At 49.4% G+C, this 16,669-nt stretch overlaps 1 protein-coding gene across 1 annotated transcript in view; it reads left to right on the forward strand.

Annotated features, from left to right (window-relative positions):
- The window catches only part of kcnh1b (potassium voltage-gated channel, subfamily H (eag-related), member 1b), a gene marked incomplete at its 3' end in the record, with an annotated part of 135,200 nt that extends 126,780 nt beyond the window's left edge, over window positions 1-8,420 (forward strand). The window contains exons 12-13 of the mRNA XM_083635184.1: window positions 6,815-7,060; window positions 7,830-8,420. Coding sequence (XP_083491310.1) covers window positions 6,815-7,060; window positions 7,830-8,420 — 837 coding nt within the window. The remainder of the gene's footprint in view (window positions 1-6,814; window positions 7,061-7,829) is intronic.
- Window positions 8,421-16,669: the final 8,249 nt, after the last annotated feature.

Raw genomic sequence — 16,669 nt, forward strand, 5'->3', positions numbered from 1 at the left:
GTACCGGGGAGCTGTCTGGTGTACTGCCCTGTAGGCCAGTACCAGTGTCTTGAATTTGATGCGGGCCGAGATGGGAAGCCAGTGGAGCTCCTGGAAGAGGGGAGTGACGTGAGAGAATTTGGGTTGGTTGAATATCAGACGGGCTGCAGCGTTCTGAATGAGCTGAAGCGGTCGGATGTCGGTGGCAGGTAGGCCGGCCAGAAGCACGTTGCAGTAGTCCAGGCGGGAGGAGACAAGAGACTGGACCAGGAGTTGAGTCGCTTCTCTTGTGAGAAAGGGACGGATTTTGCGGATGTTGTAGAGAGAGAACCTACAGGAGCGCGCTGTAGCAGCTATGTTGGCAGAGCAAGACAGCTGGTTGTCAAGGATCACCCCGAGGTTCTTGGCTGTTTGGGAGGGGAGTACAGTGGTGTTGTCAATGGAGATGGAGAGATCTGCAAGAGGGCAGTCTTTTCCTGGGAGGAAGAGTAGCTCGGTCTTACCAAGGTTGAGCTTGAGGTGGTGGGCAGACATCCAGTCGCCAATGTCTTTGAGGCATGCAGAGATGCGAGCCTCGATTTGAGTGTCAGAGGGGGGGAAAGAAAGGAAAAGCTGGGTGTCATCAGCATAGCAGTGATAAGAAAAGCCATGAGAAGAGATCACATAGGCAAGAGATCTGACATAGAGAAGGAAAAGTAAGGGGCCCAGGACTGAGCCCTGGGGGACACCGGTGGTAAGAGGACAGGATCTGGAGAGGGACCCTCTCCATGAGACCTGGTATGAGCGGTTAGAGAGGTAAGAAGCAAACCAGGAGAGTGCAGAGCCTGAAATGCCGAGGTCAGACAGAGTGGAAAGAAGGATTTGGTGGTTGACTGTATCGAAGGCAGCAGACAGGTCAAGGAGGACAAGAACAGAAGAGAGGGATGAGGCCTTAGCAGTGTGAAGGGCCTCTGTGACAGCAAGAAGAGCTGTCTCAGTGGAGTGAGAGGCCTTGACACCGGACTGCAAAGGGTCCAGGAGGTCATTTTGGGAGAGATAGAGAGAAAGTTGTTCGGACGCTGCTCGTTCGAGGGTTTTGGAAAGGAATGAGAGAAGAGAGACAGGTCTGTAGTTGTGAATAGCAGTAGGGTCAAGGGAGGGTTTCTTAAGCAGAGGCTTGACTCTTGCAGTCTTTAGAGCAGGGGGGACAAGACCAGAGGACAGAGAGGAGTTAATGAAGGTAGTGAGGAAGGGAGATATGTTAGGTGAGATGGTTTGGAGGAGAGAGGAAGGGATAGGATCGAGGGGGCAGTAAGTGGCTCGGTTTGAGCTGATGAGTTTAAGCACTTCATCAGGAGAGAGAGGAGAGAAGGAAGCAAATCCAGGGGCAGGGGGCTGAGGAGCAGGATTGGAGTCGGGAGTGTTAGTGAGGGTGGCTGGAGGATGGAAGGAGGAGCTGATGTCGTCCACCTTTTTTGTAAAGAAGGTTACAAAATCATCAGCAGAGAGGGAGGAGGGAGGGGGAGGGGAGGGAGGGTTGAGGAGCGTGGAGAAGGTGGCGAACAGTTTACTGGGATTGGATGCAGAGGACTGGATTTCAGAGATGAAGAAGGAGGTTTTTGCTTTAGAGACAGCATCAGTGAAGTTTGAGTGGATAAGGTGGTAGGAAGAGAGATCTTCAGGGAGATGTGATTTTCTCCATTTTCTCTCAGCTGACCGAAGCTCAGTTCGATAAGTTCGCAGAGATTCAGTGAGCCAAGGAGAAGGGGGAGAAGATCGGGCAGGCTTAGTGGTGAGTGGGCAAAGAGAATCAAGAGCAGAGGAGAGAGAGGAGAGAAGAGAAGTGGAAGCCTCGTCAGTGGACAGGAGAGCAAATTGCTCGGCAGGTGGAAGTAGGGAGAGGACGGTAGAAGAGAGGGAGTTGGGAGAGAGAGTTTTTAGGTTGCGTCGGGTGGTGGTAGAGTGGGGGGGAGATGGGTGGGAGGAGGGGAGGGGGATGGGAAGGGAGAAGGTGATAAAGTGGTGGTCGGATACAGGAAGAGGGGTCACAGTGAGATTAGAGGTGGAGCAGGATCTCGTGAAGACCAGGTCAAGCACATTCCCTGCTTTGTGAGTAGGAGGAGATTGAGAGAGGTAAAGGTCAAAGGATGAGAAGAAGTTAAGGAAAGACAGAGATTGTAAGGTTACTGGCTGGATGTTGAAGTCTCCCAGAAGGATGAGTGGAGTACCATCCTCAGGAAAGACGGAGAGGAGGGTGTCCAGCTCGTCCAGAAAGTGACCAAGCGGACCAGGGGGGCGGTAGAGTACCACAATGTTGAGCTTGATGGGTAGGGATACGGCAACTGCATGGGACTCAAAAGATGAGATAGACAGATGAGAGAGAGAGGTGACAGTGTAGGTCCATTTGGGAGAGATGAGGATACCAGTGCCACCGCCACGGCCAGAGGCTCTAGGGGTGTGTGAGAAGGAATATGCAGCAGAGAGCGCAGCAGGTGTAGCTGTGTTTTCAGGAATGATCCAGGTCTCTGTGAGAGCTAGAAAGTGGAGGGTTTGAGATAGAGCATGAGCCGAGATGGTCTCAGTTTTCTTAACAGCCGACTGACAGTTCCAGAGACCTCCGGCAATAGTAAAAGGACTGTTTGCGCGCTTAGGGTGGGAGAGATTACCAGGGTTACTACACCTGAAGCAGCCGTGTCTACGGCGTCTGTGGGCTGAGGTTACAACAGGGATGGGAAGAAAACACATAGTTAGGTAGAATAAAAGAGGTAGCAAAAAACCCTATTCTATGGCCTCCCCTCGAAGGACTCCCACAGAAAGACTCCCTTGTCTTCGTGCCCGAGGCTACGTGCCGCTTACCGCTGCCGCTGTAGACTGACAGTGTTCAGAAATACTGCTTCAACAGGGCTATAAGCCACACCTCTCTAATCAGCGCCCGTCGTTCCCAGGTGATTGGGCTGGTGTCAGCTGAGAGCTATTAGCCAGCCATCAGCCAGCTGAGCCACAGTTTCACTCAGAGACAAAAAATAGCCTAAAACACTACTCCTTTTTAAATAAGGAAAAAGCAGACACAGATAACACAAAATAACACAGCCTATAGCACTTACCCACTGAAGTCAGAGTTAAATCACAGAGAGGGGGATCCACAGAAGAGCAGTTCTATGACAGACAGCTAATGTGTAACTGACAAGAACTTAGTGCAGCCCAACTTATATGGAGGGCTATAAGCCACACCTCTCTAATCAGCGCCCGTCGTTCCCAGGTGATTGGGCTGGTGTCAGCTGAGAGCTATTAACCAGCTATCAGCCAGCTGAGCCACAGTTTCACTCAGAGACAAAAAATAGCCTAAAACACTACTCCTTTTTAAATAAGGAAAAAGCAGACACAGATAACACAAAATAACACAGCCTATAGCACTTACCCACTGAAGTCAGAGTTAAATCACAGAGAGGGGGATCCACAGAAGAGCAGTTCTATGACAGACAGCTAATGTGTAACTGACAAGAACTTAGTGCAGCCCAACTTATATGGAGGGCTATAAGCCACACCTCTCTAATCAGCGCCCGTCGTTCCCAGGTGATTGGGCTGGTGTCAGCTGAGAGCTATTAACCAGCTATCAGCCAGCTGAGCCACAGTTTCACTCAGAGACAAAAAAATAGCCTAAAACACTACTCCTTTTTAAATAAGGAAAAAGCAGACACAGATAACACAAAATAACACAGCCTATAGCACTTACCCACTGAAGTCAGAGTTAAATCACAGAGAGGGGGATCCACAGAAGAGCAGTTCTATGACAGACAGCTAATGTGTAACTGACAAGAACTTAGTGCAGCCCAACTTATATGGAGGGCTATAAGCCACACCTCTCTAATCAGCGCCCGTCGTTCCCAGGTGATTGGGCTGGTGTCAGCTGAGAGCTATTAACCAGCTATCAGCCAGCTGAGCCACAGTTTCACTCAGAGACAAAAAATAGCCTAAAACACTACTCCTTTTTAAATAAGGAAAAGCAGACACAGATAACACAAAATAACACAGCCTATAGCACTTACCCACTGAAGTCAGAGTTAAATCACAGAGAGGGGGATCCACAGAAGAGCAGTTCTATGACAGACAGCTAATGTGTAACTCTCACCTCCCTGGTCTCCTCTCACCTTCCTGGTCTCCTCTCACCTCCCTGGTCTCCTCTCACCTTCCTGGTCTCCTCTCACCTCCCTGGTCTCCGCTCACCTCTCTGGTCTCCTCTCACCTCCCTGGTCTCCTCTCACCTCTCTGGTCTCCTCTCACCTCCCTGGTCTCCTCTCACCTTCCTGGTCTCCTCTCACCTCTCTGGTCTCCTCTCACCTCCCTGGTCTCCTCTCACCTCCCTGGTCTCCTCTCACCTTCCTCTCACCTCTCTGGTCTCCTCTCACCTCTCTGGTCTCCTCTCACCTTCCTGGTCTCCTCTCACCTCCCTGGTCTCCTCTGGTCTCCTCTCACCTCCCTGGTCTCCTCTCACCTCCCTGGTCTCCTCTGGTCTCCTCTCACCTCCCTGGTCTCCTCTCACCTCTCTGGTCTCCTCTCACCTCCCTGGTCTCCTCTCACCTCTCTGGTCTCCTCTCACCTCCCTGGTCTCCTCTCACCTCCCTGGTCTCCTCTCACCTCCCTGGTCTCCTCTCACCTCCCTGGTCTCCTCTCACCTCTCTGGTCTCCTCTCACCTTCCTGGTCTCCTCTCACCTCCCTGGTCTCCTCTCACCTTCCTCTCACCTCTCTGGTCTCCTCTCACCTTCCTGGTCTCCTCTCACCTCCCTGGTCTCCTCTCACCTCCCTGGTCTCCTCTGGTCTCCTCTCACCTTCCTGGTCTCCTCTCACCTCCCTGGTCTCCTCTGGTCTCCTCTCACCTCCCTGGTCTCCGCTCACCTCTCTGGTCTCCTCTCACCTCCCTGGTCTCCTCTCACCTCTCTGGTCTCCTCTCACCTCTCTGGTCTCCTCTCACCTCCCTGGTCTCCTCTCACCTCTCCTCTCACCTCTCTGGTCTCCTCTCACCTCCCTGGTCTCCTCTCACCTCTCTGGTCTCCTCTCACCTCCCTGGGTCTCCTCTCACCTCCCTGGGTCTCCTCTCACCTTCCTGGTCTCCTCTCACCTCTCTGGTCTCCTCTCACCTTCCTGGTCTCCTCTCACCTCCCTGGTCTCCTCTCACCTTCCTCTCACCTCTCTGGTCTCCTCTCACCTTCCTGGTCTCTTCTCACCTCCCTGGTCTCCTCTCACCTTCCTGGTCTCCTCTCACCTCCCTGGTCTCCGCTCACCTCTCTGGTCTCCTCTCACCTTCCTGGTCTCCTCTCACCTCCCTGGTCTCCTCTGGTCTCCTCTCACCTCCCTGGTCTCCTCTCACCTCCCTGGTCTCCTCTGGTCTCCTCTCACCTCCCTGGTCTCCTCTCACCTCCCTGGTCTCCTCTGGTCTCCTCTCACCTCCCTGGTCTCCTCTCACCTCTCTGGTCTCCTCTCCACAGAAGAGCAGTTCTATGACAGACAGCTAATGTGTAACTCTCACCTCCCTGGTCTCCTCTCACCTTCCTGGTCTCCTCTCACCTCCCTGGTCTCCTCTCACCTTCCTGGTCTCCTCTCACCTCCCTGGTCTCCGCTCACCTCTCTGGTCTCCTCTCACCTCCCTGGTCTCCTCTCACCTCTCTGGTCTCCTCTCACCTCCCTGGTCTCCTCTCACCTTCCTGGTCTCCTCTCACCTCTCTGGTCTCCTCTCACCTCCCTGGTCTCCTCTCACCTCCCTGGTCTCCTCTCACCTTCCTCTCACCTCTCTGGTCTCCTCTCACCTCTCTGGTCTCCTCTCACCTTCCTGGTCTCCTCTCACCTCCCTGGTCTCCTCTGGTCTCCTCTCACCTCCCTGGTCTCCTCTCACCTCCCTGGTCTCCTCTGGTCTCCTCTCACCTCCCTGGTCTCCTCTCACCTCTCTGGTCTCCTCTCACCTCCCTGGTCTCCTCTCACCTCTCTGGTCTCCTCTCACCTCCCTGGTCTCCTCTCACCTCCCTGGTCTCCTCTCACCTCCCTGGTCTCCTCTCACCTTCCTGGTCTCCTCTCACCTCTCTGGTCTCCTCTCACCTTCCTGGTCTCCTCTCACCTCCCTGGTCTCCTCTCACCTTCCTCTCACCTCTCTGGTCTCCTCTCACCTTCCTGGTCTCCTCTCACCTCCCTGGTCTCCTCTCACCTCCCTGGTCTCCTCTGGTCTCCTCTCACCTTCCTGGTCTCCTCTCACCTCCCTGGTCTCCTCTGGTCTCCTCTCACCTCCCTGGTCTCCGCTCACCTCTCTGGTCTCCTCTCACCTCCCTGGTCTCCTCTCACCTCTCTGGTCTCCTCTCACCTCTCTGGTCTCCTCTCACCTCCCTGGTCTCCTCTCACCTCTCCTCTCACCTCTCTGGTCTCCTCTCACCTCCCTGGTCTCCTCTCACCTCTCTGGTCTCCTCTCACCTCCCTGGGTCTCCTCTCACCTCCCTGGGTCTCCTCTCACCTCTCTGGTCTCCTCTCACCTCCCTGGTCTCCTCTCACCTCTCTGGTCTCCTCTCACCTCCCTGGTCTCCTCTCACCTCTCTGGTCTCCTCTCACCTCTCCTCTCACCTCCCTGGTCTCCTCTCACCTCCCTGGTCTCCTCTCACCTCTCTGGTCTCCTCTCACCTCCCTGGTCTCCTCTCACCTCTCTGGTCTCCTCTCACCTCCCTGGGTCTCCTCTCACCTCTCTGGTCTCCTCTCACCTCCCTGGTCTCCTCTCACCTCTCTGGTCTCCTCTCACCTCTCTGGTCTCCTCTCACCTCTCTGGTCTCCTCTCACCTCCCTGGTCTCCTCTCACCTCTCTGGTCTCCTCTCTTGTAACAGATTGTCTTCAGGAAGATCAGTGATGTGAAGCGTGAAGAGGAGGAGATGCTGAAGAGGAAGAACGAGGCGCCTCTGAACCTGCCTCCGGACCACCCGGTGCGGCGCCTCTTCCAACGCTTCCGGCAGCAGAAGGAGGCGCGGCTGGCCACCGAGCGGCCGGGTCAACTGGGGGAACCCGACCTGGAGAGAGGCAGCGGTCAGCAGCCCAGGGTCCCGGAGGTCTTGGCCTCCACCAGCATCATCATGGTAGTACTAGTAGTAGAAACTTATTTTGGTCGTCTTTGACAGTTTAACAAAACTAAGCATCTCGCATGGTAAGCGCGCTCGGTTCCTAGGCTCGCCCACTGCGCGGGCTCGCCCGTCCTGCAGCTTCCCAAGCTGGCCCTGCAGCTCGCATACGCAGCTTGGCTGCTACGTGGCCTTGCCAGCAGCTCGGCTATTGCGTAGCCTCACCTGCACAGTAATGTCACTCGCTTATATAAGATGATTTACAACATCACTGATGATGTCACAATGCCTATGACATCATCAGTGCCTATGACATAATCAGTGATGACATAAGATGAATTTGGTCTTATGACATCACTATGACATCAACAGTGCCTATGACATCATCAGTGATGCCATACGATGAAGATGCTCTTATGACATCACTATGACATCATCAGTGGGACAAACATTGAAACAGAGGACACAGTAAACTCTTATAACATCACTGATGATGTCACAATGCCTATGACATCATCAGTGGGACAAAAATTTAAACATCGAACAAACATTGCTCTCTTTCATAGATCGATAGATAGATAGATAGATAGATAGATGTATAGAGAGAGAGAATTTATTTTTTTCTTAAAAAATACTCAAAACGATTAATCAATTGTCAAAATAGTCGATTAATTTTCTTTCGATCGACGAATCGTTCAATCATTGCAGCTCTACTCACGAGTTTCAAACAACCTCTGAACACAATTTGGAAGTGAATTATGATGTGCTTTGTACATTACCTGTACAGGTGACTGAGAGTCCGGCCACACCCACCTCCACCGCCTCCTCGTCATCCAGGACCTCCAGCCGGGTCATGCTCAATGCTCCCGCAGCCCAGAACGGCAGCCTGGTGCAGGGCTGCAAGTCCACCGAGCCGCCCAAAGCCAAAGGTTGGGGACGCTTCAAGGAGTCTGTGGTGAAGGCAGAGTCCTGGAGCAGCGTCTCCAAGGCCGAGTCCATGGAGACCCTCCCTGACAGAACTAAGTCTCACGACGAGATGTCCCTGAAGAAGACAGACTCCTGTGACAGTGGCATCACAAAGAGCGACCTCCGCCTGGACAATGTGGGCGATGCCCGGACACCGCAGGACCGAAGCCCGGGTCAGTCAGAGGAGAAGAAGGTCTTCTGTCCCATCCCGGAGCAGAGCGTGCAGGCTTCGTTCCTGGAGCTGAAACAGGAGTTGAGGGGAGACATTGGGGCTCTGGGCAGTCGCATGGCGGCGCTGGAGGCCCAGCTGGCCGAGATGCTTCGACTTCTCAAATCAAGGAAGGCATCGGGGTCCTTCTTTGAGATCTCACGGCCGCCTTCCCCTGACTCTGATAAGAACAGCCTCTCATAGCCTGGTTAAAACCATCCTGATAACATGATCTCACATCCTCCTTGGCTCTATACGTATCAGTCTGGACTTCCAGCCGTCCACAGTCATTTCAGTGGGCGGGACTATTTGCCTTGACAGACAACTCCTTCAGCCAATCAGTGTCACCAAATCCAATCTGTAGAACGGCGAAAACGTCTTTTCCGTCGAGAAACTCCACTGGTGCATTTTCTTGTTCTTGTTTAATTGTTGTTATTGCGGCTATTTCTGCAATAACTACACTTATGGCTGTTTACTCTACTAAAGGTGCTCTGCACCTGTGTGAGACCTACAATAGCACGTACACTCTGCACCTGTGTGAGACCTACAGTAGCACATACGCTCTGCGCCTGTGTGACGCTGGCATCGAGTTTACATAGAAAGTCAATGCAAATGAGCGATTGAGCATATATTCAGAGTCAGAGCGACAGCGACAGAGCGACAATTCGCTCGTCGCCCGAGATGAAATATCCCAACTCGAGCGAAATTTCGCTGCCAAAAGTCGCTTGCCGCCCAACGCTGATTGGCTGCCATGTGAGTCAAGGATCACACTGGCTTGGAACAAACCGCTGGTTTATTAGTGTGGCAACAAATTGCATTGACAGACTGACTGCTGATATGAAGTGAAGTCTGTACTACCGGTATGGACCCACAAGCTTGCGTTAGGAGCACGCTGATAGGCTTAGCTTGTAAACAAATACGGTGGCTCGTAGTGGACAAACATCATGACATTGCGTTTTCATCCTGATTCCTGTCTAACGTTAGGCCCCAGATATCCGTCAATTCTTGTGCCAGTTGACGAGCGATTTAAACACAGCGACAGAGCGATTCCAAAGGGTTGAATCGAGAGACAGGGAGAAAAATAAATATCTCTGAGTGAGCTTAACTTTAATGTTACTACTCACTGCTTTGGGAGCCACCATACTGTTTTGCCAGCCTGATTGGCCGGTTAGGTTGTCAACTACGAGGCAGGTCCCTGATTGGCCCGTGTACTTGGGCCAGACGCTGGGGGCGGGGCCAGACTGATCTGCAGAATGAAACAGAATGTGAGTTCACATGATCAGGAGGGTTTACCAGGCTAAGCCTCTCATAGACCGGACATGGGATCAGTCTGTGGGACCCGACCCGACGCTTTCAGGCCTCCAGAAGCTGGAAGGGAGGAAGTGCTTCTGACTGCAGTGTGACGCTGTGGGCCTCTGATAGCAGTGAATGATGTTATATCACGTGGTGCACAAATTCACTTCGTGTTGGCTTTTCACCATGACTCTGCTTTGGGATGTGGAGCAGCGGTACAATATTTAATGCAAATGACTTCAAACTGGAAAGTTTAAAGTGGATTTTTACATGTGATCTTTGTCTCTTACTTAGACTAAAGAATGAGTCAGAGTCATGGTAGAACCTTTGGTCCTGAGAAGCGGTTTGAGTCGTTAGAACTTCAACGGATGTCGGCAATAATAACCAATGGTTTTAACACGTTGGCTCTAAATAGGATTTGCCACTATGATGCAGGAAATAATGTTTCAAGGGGTGAGCTGGTGGCTTTGACCAGATGTGGATGAACTGAATTTGGAATTTATTTATTTATTTAAAGAAATAACTCGGCAATAGAATGTGATGATGCTCATGCAAACTTTACACTGTGTACCGCAGACTGCATTGACGAGTCAGCAGTGTGTGGGATTACTGTATAATAGCATTTTATATCAGGAATGAATGAGATAATAGAAATTAAATGCAGAGCCTCAGTCAGTCAGCTGAGTTTGCTGGAGCTGACATTTAGTTATATCTCCGATAGTGGTCATATAACTTTGGTTATAGCGACATAACCTACGTTCCTGCACAAAACCATGGACTAGACTTCCAGGAGCCGGGTTCTGACGTAAAAAAAATAATAATACAAAAAAATATATAAATGTTTCCATGTTAGTGAGTCCTCAGCTCTTCCAGCTCCAAACACAGCATGGAAATCCTCAGTAAGTGGATTGGTTTAGCCATTTCCTAGAAGCAGCTGAATTAAGTAGAATGAGTGTATGTTCAGTTGAAAGCAAACCGACTGCAGTGTATACGTGTCACTTACATTACATGAGCTTTTTAATTCAGGTGTTTTTAAAAGAAATGATTGCAACGGTTAGTTAAGCGTAATATGTATTGCTGAAACAAAGTTGCACCAAATATACATGGGTATATATTTTTTATTTTTCCATCAGAAACCAAACAGTTCACCAGAAACGCCTCCATGTCAAACCCTCTGCGTCCAGTGCATGTTTTATAAGTCACGCCAAATATGGATGGTTTTCCGGAATTGTGTGAGCTGTGGGTTACAGTGATTTTACATCTAACGCCTACATTCCACTAGGTCCGTGTTCGGTCCGTCTGCGCTGCGGTACGGCATCGGAGCCGATACGTTTCCACTCTAATCATTGTGTCAACTCCCACCTACTCCGCTGCGTTGCGTGTCTACTCCGTCCCAGCTCCGACGATCCGGAGCTCTCCGAAAAAGATACGCAAGGCTTCTATTTTTCACGGATGACGGAGCAAAGCCGCAGCAAGTTGGGCGGAGCCAGGCATGAAATCAACAGGGCAGAGGTGTTTACAGCATTCAATATCAAGCCAGAGGACAAACATGTATGAGGAAAAGTTCATAATTGAAGTGGAAAACCACAAAATAATATATGACACAACACATCCTTTTTACAAGGACAACACCAAGCAAGTCCACCCCTCCTCTGCTTCTCCAGTTGGGAACAATGATCTTCTGCCTGTTTGTTGTTGTATTTATCCCACATACAAATTGTCTCGCTCGATTTTACCGTGAGAACCTGTCGGTCTCGTCACTCTGCTGTCTGGCGGAGCGGAGCCGTGACGTGCTCTGCACGCAGCCGGTTAGTGTTGGCGGCGCACAGAGCACGGAGCAAAACCGGAGAACAGCTGCCGTCGACACCTCTTAGGACCTGTGTCCACCTAGCGTCTTTTCCCCAGGTCCAGCGTCTTTTTTCAGTTGTTTCCAATGGGGGGAGAGCGTATGCGAGCGCACACGGACGTCTAGACAAAGTGCGCTGCACCCAGCGTCTATTTTCAGAGCGCTCCGGCGTTTTTGTGTGCCGGCTCCCAGCGCTCCCAGCTGAGAATAATTTAACTTTTCAGAAAGACGCTGGTGTCGGGTGCTCCTTCTCTGGCAACTAATCATATGGAGAAACTATCGCAACAGAGACAGAAAGGCTCAATTGTGGGAGCAGATTGGCTAGACACTTAATATTTCTGGTGAGTGTTGTGCTTACTGCTTTTAATAGCGTAGCCTACCTGTGTTGTTAGCTTGCTAGCTGTCAGCTATCAAGCTGAACTAACATTACTTTCAGACTGCTTCCTTGTTATATTGTGCGCCGAGATCAGCACTTCCCAGCGCACTTCCAGCGTTTAACGTCGGAAAAAGACGCTAGGTGGACACAGGCCCTTAGCTGTTGTAAAATCACTGTAATTCACACAGATTTCACACAATTCCGTGAAAATTGTCTATAAGATGATGTAATTTTTATATTTGAAAATGTATTAACTGATTGCAATGACGTAAACAGTCGGTGCACACAAAGGCAAACCAAGACAAAAGGTAACATTTTTGGATTTTGGAAGTTGAGATTCGATTCACAATCGATTCTTGGTAAGGATCGCGATTCTTACATGAATCGGTTGTTTGGGGGGACACCCCTACTTTAAACGTAGCATTGTACGAGGTTCAATGATGGTAGGGTTAAAGTAATGAGTGGATTTTGGATGTTTCAGCCATTGTGGTTTGTAGACGCTTTCTGCCCTCAAGGCCGTTAAGCAACCCGACAGAGAATAATGATGAAAAATAACTTTACTTAAAGTTCTATCTATGATATTCATATTATATTATTATATTTGTTTTGGACATATCACAGAGAATTGAAGAAAATGTTTTTTGAATCACAGTTTTGGTTTGGTTGTGGGAACCAGACGTGTGGGTGCGAGCGAGCAGCCGGGTGCAGCGCCTCTCTGGGGAGCTGAGTGGCTTCTCTTCACACTTTACACTCTTTGGTTTGGTCACAATAGAGTACCAGAGGAATGAGTACTAAAACCAGGACGTTAGCATCGCCTGGTTCCCTTGTCTGGAAGACAATGCGATTTTTTTATGGGGATTTTGTATGGGGATTTTGTATGGGTTTTTTGGTCAGATGCCTGAAATAAACTCTGTGGTTAACACAGGGTACACCCCGGCATTCCGAAATGTCGGCACTCCGAAATACCGGCATTCCGACAAAATTGTCGGAATGGAGATCTGTCTCGCCATTGCGAAAGAACCCTAACCCTAACCCGGGGGACCGGCTGGAGCTAACCTCTCCCAGCCCCCACGTCTAAACCTAACCTCTCCCACCCCCCATGCCTAAACCTAACCTCCTGCAGACCCTAACCCTAAACCTAACCTCTCCCACCCCCCACGCCTAAACCTAACCTCCCCCAGAACCTAACCTCTCCCACCCCTGTAGGCTAAATAACTCAAGATGCTATGTCGGAAAGGCGGACCTAATATCTTTCGCAATGGCGAAACCTTTTTTGGAGATAAAAAGGGCCGCCTCTCCGAAAGCATATAAGTCATTGATCGGAATGCCGACACTTCGGAATGGCGAGATGACGCCGTTAACACAAGTTTATGAAACTAAGACCAAAGATCAGAGTTTCATAAACTTTTGTGAACCACAGACCTTATCTCAGGCATCTCACCAAATTACCAATAATCCCATACAAAAATCCCATGGACTTCCAGACGCGGGAACCAGGCGATGCTAACCTCCAGGTTGGCCTAAGAAAAGACATCATCCCTGCGGTACTCTATAGCCAGCCAGTAGTCTCCAGGAGCTATGTGATTGGCTGGATTGGGGCTTGCTGGTCGTTTTCGGCTGGCCTACAGCAGAGTAATCTAGTAAAAGAGTGGCGTCAGCGGAGGACCAAATGTGTGACTCAGTAGCCAATGAATAGCCAGGAAGGGGTCTTGCGCTACTTTTAAAATAAAGCTGATAATGTTCAATTTGATTCTTTAAACGTCTGACCCTTTCAAAGTACATCACAAACTGACCATTTTGCTGCAATTCGACAGCGCTGCTTAATCCAGAACCTTACTTCCGGGAACTCTTGAGAGTAAAAAACTGGTCCTTTGGAGTGAATGGAGATGTCACGACTCTTCTATATATACGGCTCTGGCCTACAGTAACTAATAAATCTTCCTTTGCCTTTCGCTTTGACATCTTCACCTATGCCTCCATGACTCACTGCATCTCCCAGCCTAGCCCAGCTTAAAGGAGAACTTCACCCTAAAAAAGAGAAAATTCAGTCGTGCTCTACTCGCGCGTGACGTTTTTTAGTCCACAAAACAGTCCTGTAGTTTCACAGCAAAACAAGTGAAAACGGGACTTTCAGCACCTAGCCACAGTGAATATTTGAGCTAAAAACAGGGTGTAAATCAAGGATTGTGCACTAGCAACAGCCCATTTGTCCTCTTTTGCTCAGCTGCTCCTCTGGAAAAACATCCTGAAACTGCATTTCAGAGGATGTAGCTAGAGTGAAGGCTCTGATAGCATGTGAAACTAGAAGACCTCAGGCATCCATTGGTACCAACTATGTCAGGCTAACTTGTCGGGAAGCGGGCTAAATAACACTCCAAATGTAGGCAAAATTTTGGCAAGGGAAAAACTGGCATGGCCATTTTCAAAGGGGTCCCTTGAGAATTGGTTTTAAGGAGGCCCCACGAGTCTCCCCATTTACAGACCCACTTTATGCTAATCCCACGCAGGTTTTTTTGCATGCAGTATAAATGTTTTGCCCTATTCCATTTTAATATTTCTGCATAGGGGGCTCTAAACGGTGCCGACAGTCCGCAATGCCGATAGCCCACAAGCAGAACCAGCTGAGCGAGGCGGTGTGCAGCGTGTCGGGGGACCGGCTGGAGCTAACCTCTCCCGGCCCCCACGCTCAAACCTAACCTCTCCCACCTCCCACCTCCCATGCCTAAACCTAACCTCCCACAGACCCTAACCCTAAACCTAACCTCTCCCACCCCCCACGCCTAAACCTAAACTCCTCCAGACCCTAACCCTAACCTCTCCCACCCCACCCCCCACGCCTAAACCTAACCTCCCCCAGACCCTAACCCTAAACCTCTCCCACCCCCCACACTTATTGGAATTGCAGAAATTGGGTATCACTGGAAAGCTGAGCTCTTGTGGATTCAATGAGCCTAACTGTATTCATGTGTGATGATGTTAGTCCCCATAGTAGCCATTGTAGTGAGACCATTTTTCGAAAGCTGACCCCACTATATAAAATATTATAAATATATCCACTGTCTAAAATATTGTTACCTCTATGATAATCACTTTCTTAGGTATACTTACAAGGCGTTTCTGAGCCTTTTTTTCTCCAGGTTAGAGCAACAGGCCCTTAAAGTGCACGTCCCTGGTTTCAAAGTGTCTGTGCACAACACGTCCCTGGTTTGGTTTCATGGATTGAATTTTCATTTTTGGGTGAACTTATCCTTTAAAGCTGCAATGTCTCGTGTGTCGTTAGCCGCTAAGATGTACTTTTGTCTTGATATCTTGTGTATCCTGTATAGAGTAGCTGTAATATATTATACCGTCATATTATGCAATTATCACCATGTATGCTGTTTCTACTGAGAGACTGGTTGTTGTCTGTGGCACTGACGTAACTCACTGTTCCACAAGCAGCTCCAGTATCCACACCGATGCACTTTGGTCATGTGCGGTCTGCATGCCGCTGGTCTGGGTTCAGCTGCTCGCCTCCCCTACACGTCCTTCTACACTCGTGCCATGTCCCTCTGTCCATGAAGCACCATTACAATGGTACCAGAATGCCACATTATGCAATGTTTGTTGGCATTTCACACGTGGAGGAAAGGCATTTCACACGTGGAGGAAAAACGTGAGGGAAATAATAGTAACCAGTAATATTCTTATTCTGTACACAGAGTGCTTAAATCACGCCCACTTCCGGGTTCGCTGGTTCGGCAGGGGACCTAAGATATTTCATTCCCCATTCATTTTTCCATTGACATTTCTAAAGATTCTTACAAAAATCCCCCCTTTTTGTTTTTGGTCCAAATGAAATGTTCTATGGCGCCATTCCCAGCCTGTGGGCCACCAAGTTATTGCAAGTGGGCCACCCAAATCATTTGCAAAACATTACAATTTTCATGAAAAAAAACAAAAACAAATAATTATTCTGTATGAGAAAGCATTTCTCAATTGTTGATACCGTTATTTAATTTGTAATCAATTATTTGTTAATTAGCCTGTAATGGAGGGTTTGGTTCTCAGGATTCAGTTTGACTTGTCACCATGGGGCATCGGTCAGGATGCAGAAATATAGTGTCCAAACAGGTTTGGGTCCAGTTGAAATTCTTTATTGGTCCAGCAAACAATATTTGGGCAATGAGGAAACACAGGAGGAAAACACAGGAGGAAAAAACACAGGAGCTGCCCTTTAAGCTGGAAGACACAAACAACATAGGATTAGGAAAAGATACAGTAAATTTAGCCCATGTAAACTCAAGAGTTAAAAGTTATCCATCAACTAAAGATCCAAATAATGAAATAAGGATATAGAACATGTAAAGAATAAGGATCTAAAACGAATGGAGTAAATCATAAGTTTCTTACCAGTGCTGTCTGTGCAATGTGCCTCCCCATGCATGGGTGTGGAAGGAATGAAGGAAACTGAGGAGTGCAGACTTAAATAGGAGGAAGGGAACTCAGGTGAAATGAATGGGGACAATCAGTGAGGGAACCAACAGGTGAACAAAATAACTAATTAGTGAGGAGGAGTAAAGCTAGGGAAAGAAGTGAGGTAAAGGAAGTGAACTGGGTGAGGAGAGGAAGTGGAAAAACTAAAAGGAATCTTCAGAACATAGCCTATTGCAGACAGCCCCTCACTTAGTTTCTGTTTTCTGTGTGGTGCTGATGGACAGCTCATTTAAAGTGGGCCATGAGTCGGAAACGGTTCTCGTGATTCTGAATATAGCTGAATCGCTCGACCACACGTGGCACTCTCTGTCATGCAGTGGTGTGCACACACACGTGGCACTCTCTGTCATGGAGTGGTGTGCACAGACATTTGGGGGGGCAGCTGCTCAAGTGAAAAAAAGGGCACCCCTCATAATTATTTATAAAAAATAAAGTGACATACAGTCAGGCCCGGATTAATAC

Source organism: Poromitra crassiceps (assembly GCF_964638095.1).
Source record: "Poromitra crassiceps genome assembly, chromosome: 4".
Lineage (NCBI taxonomy): Eukaryota > Metazoa > Chordata > Actinopteri > Beryciformes > Melamphaidae > Poromitra > Poromitra crassiceps.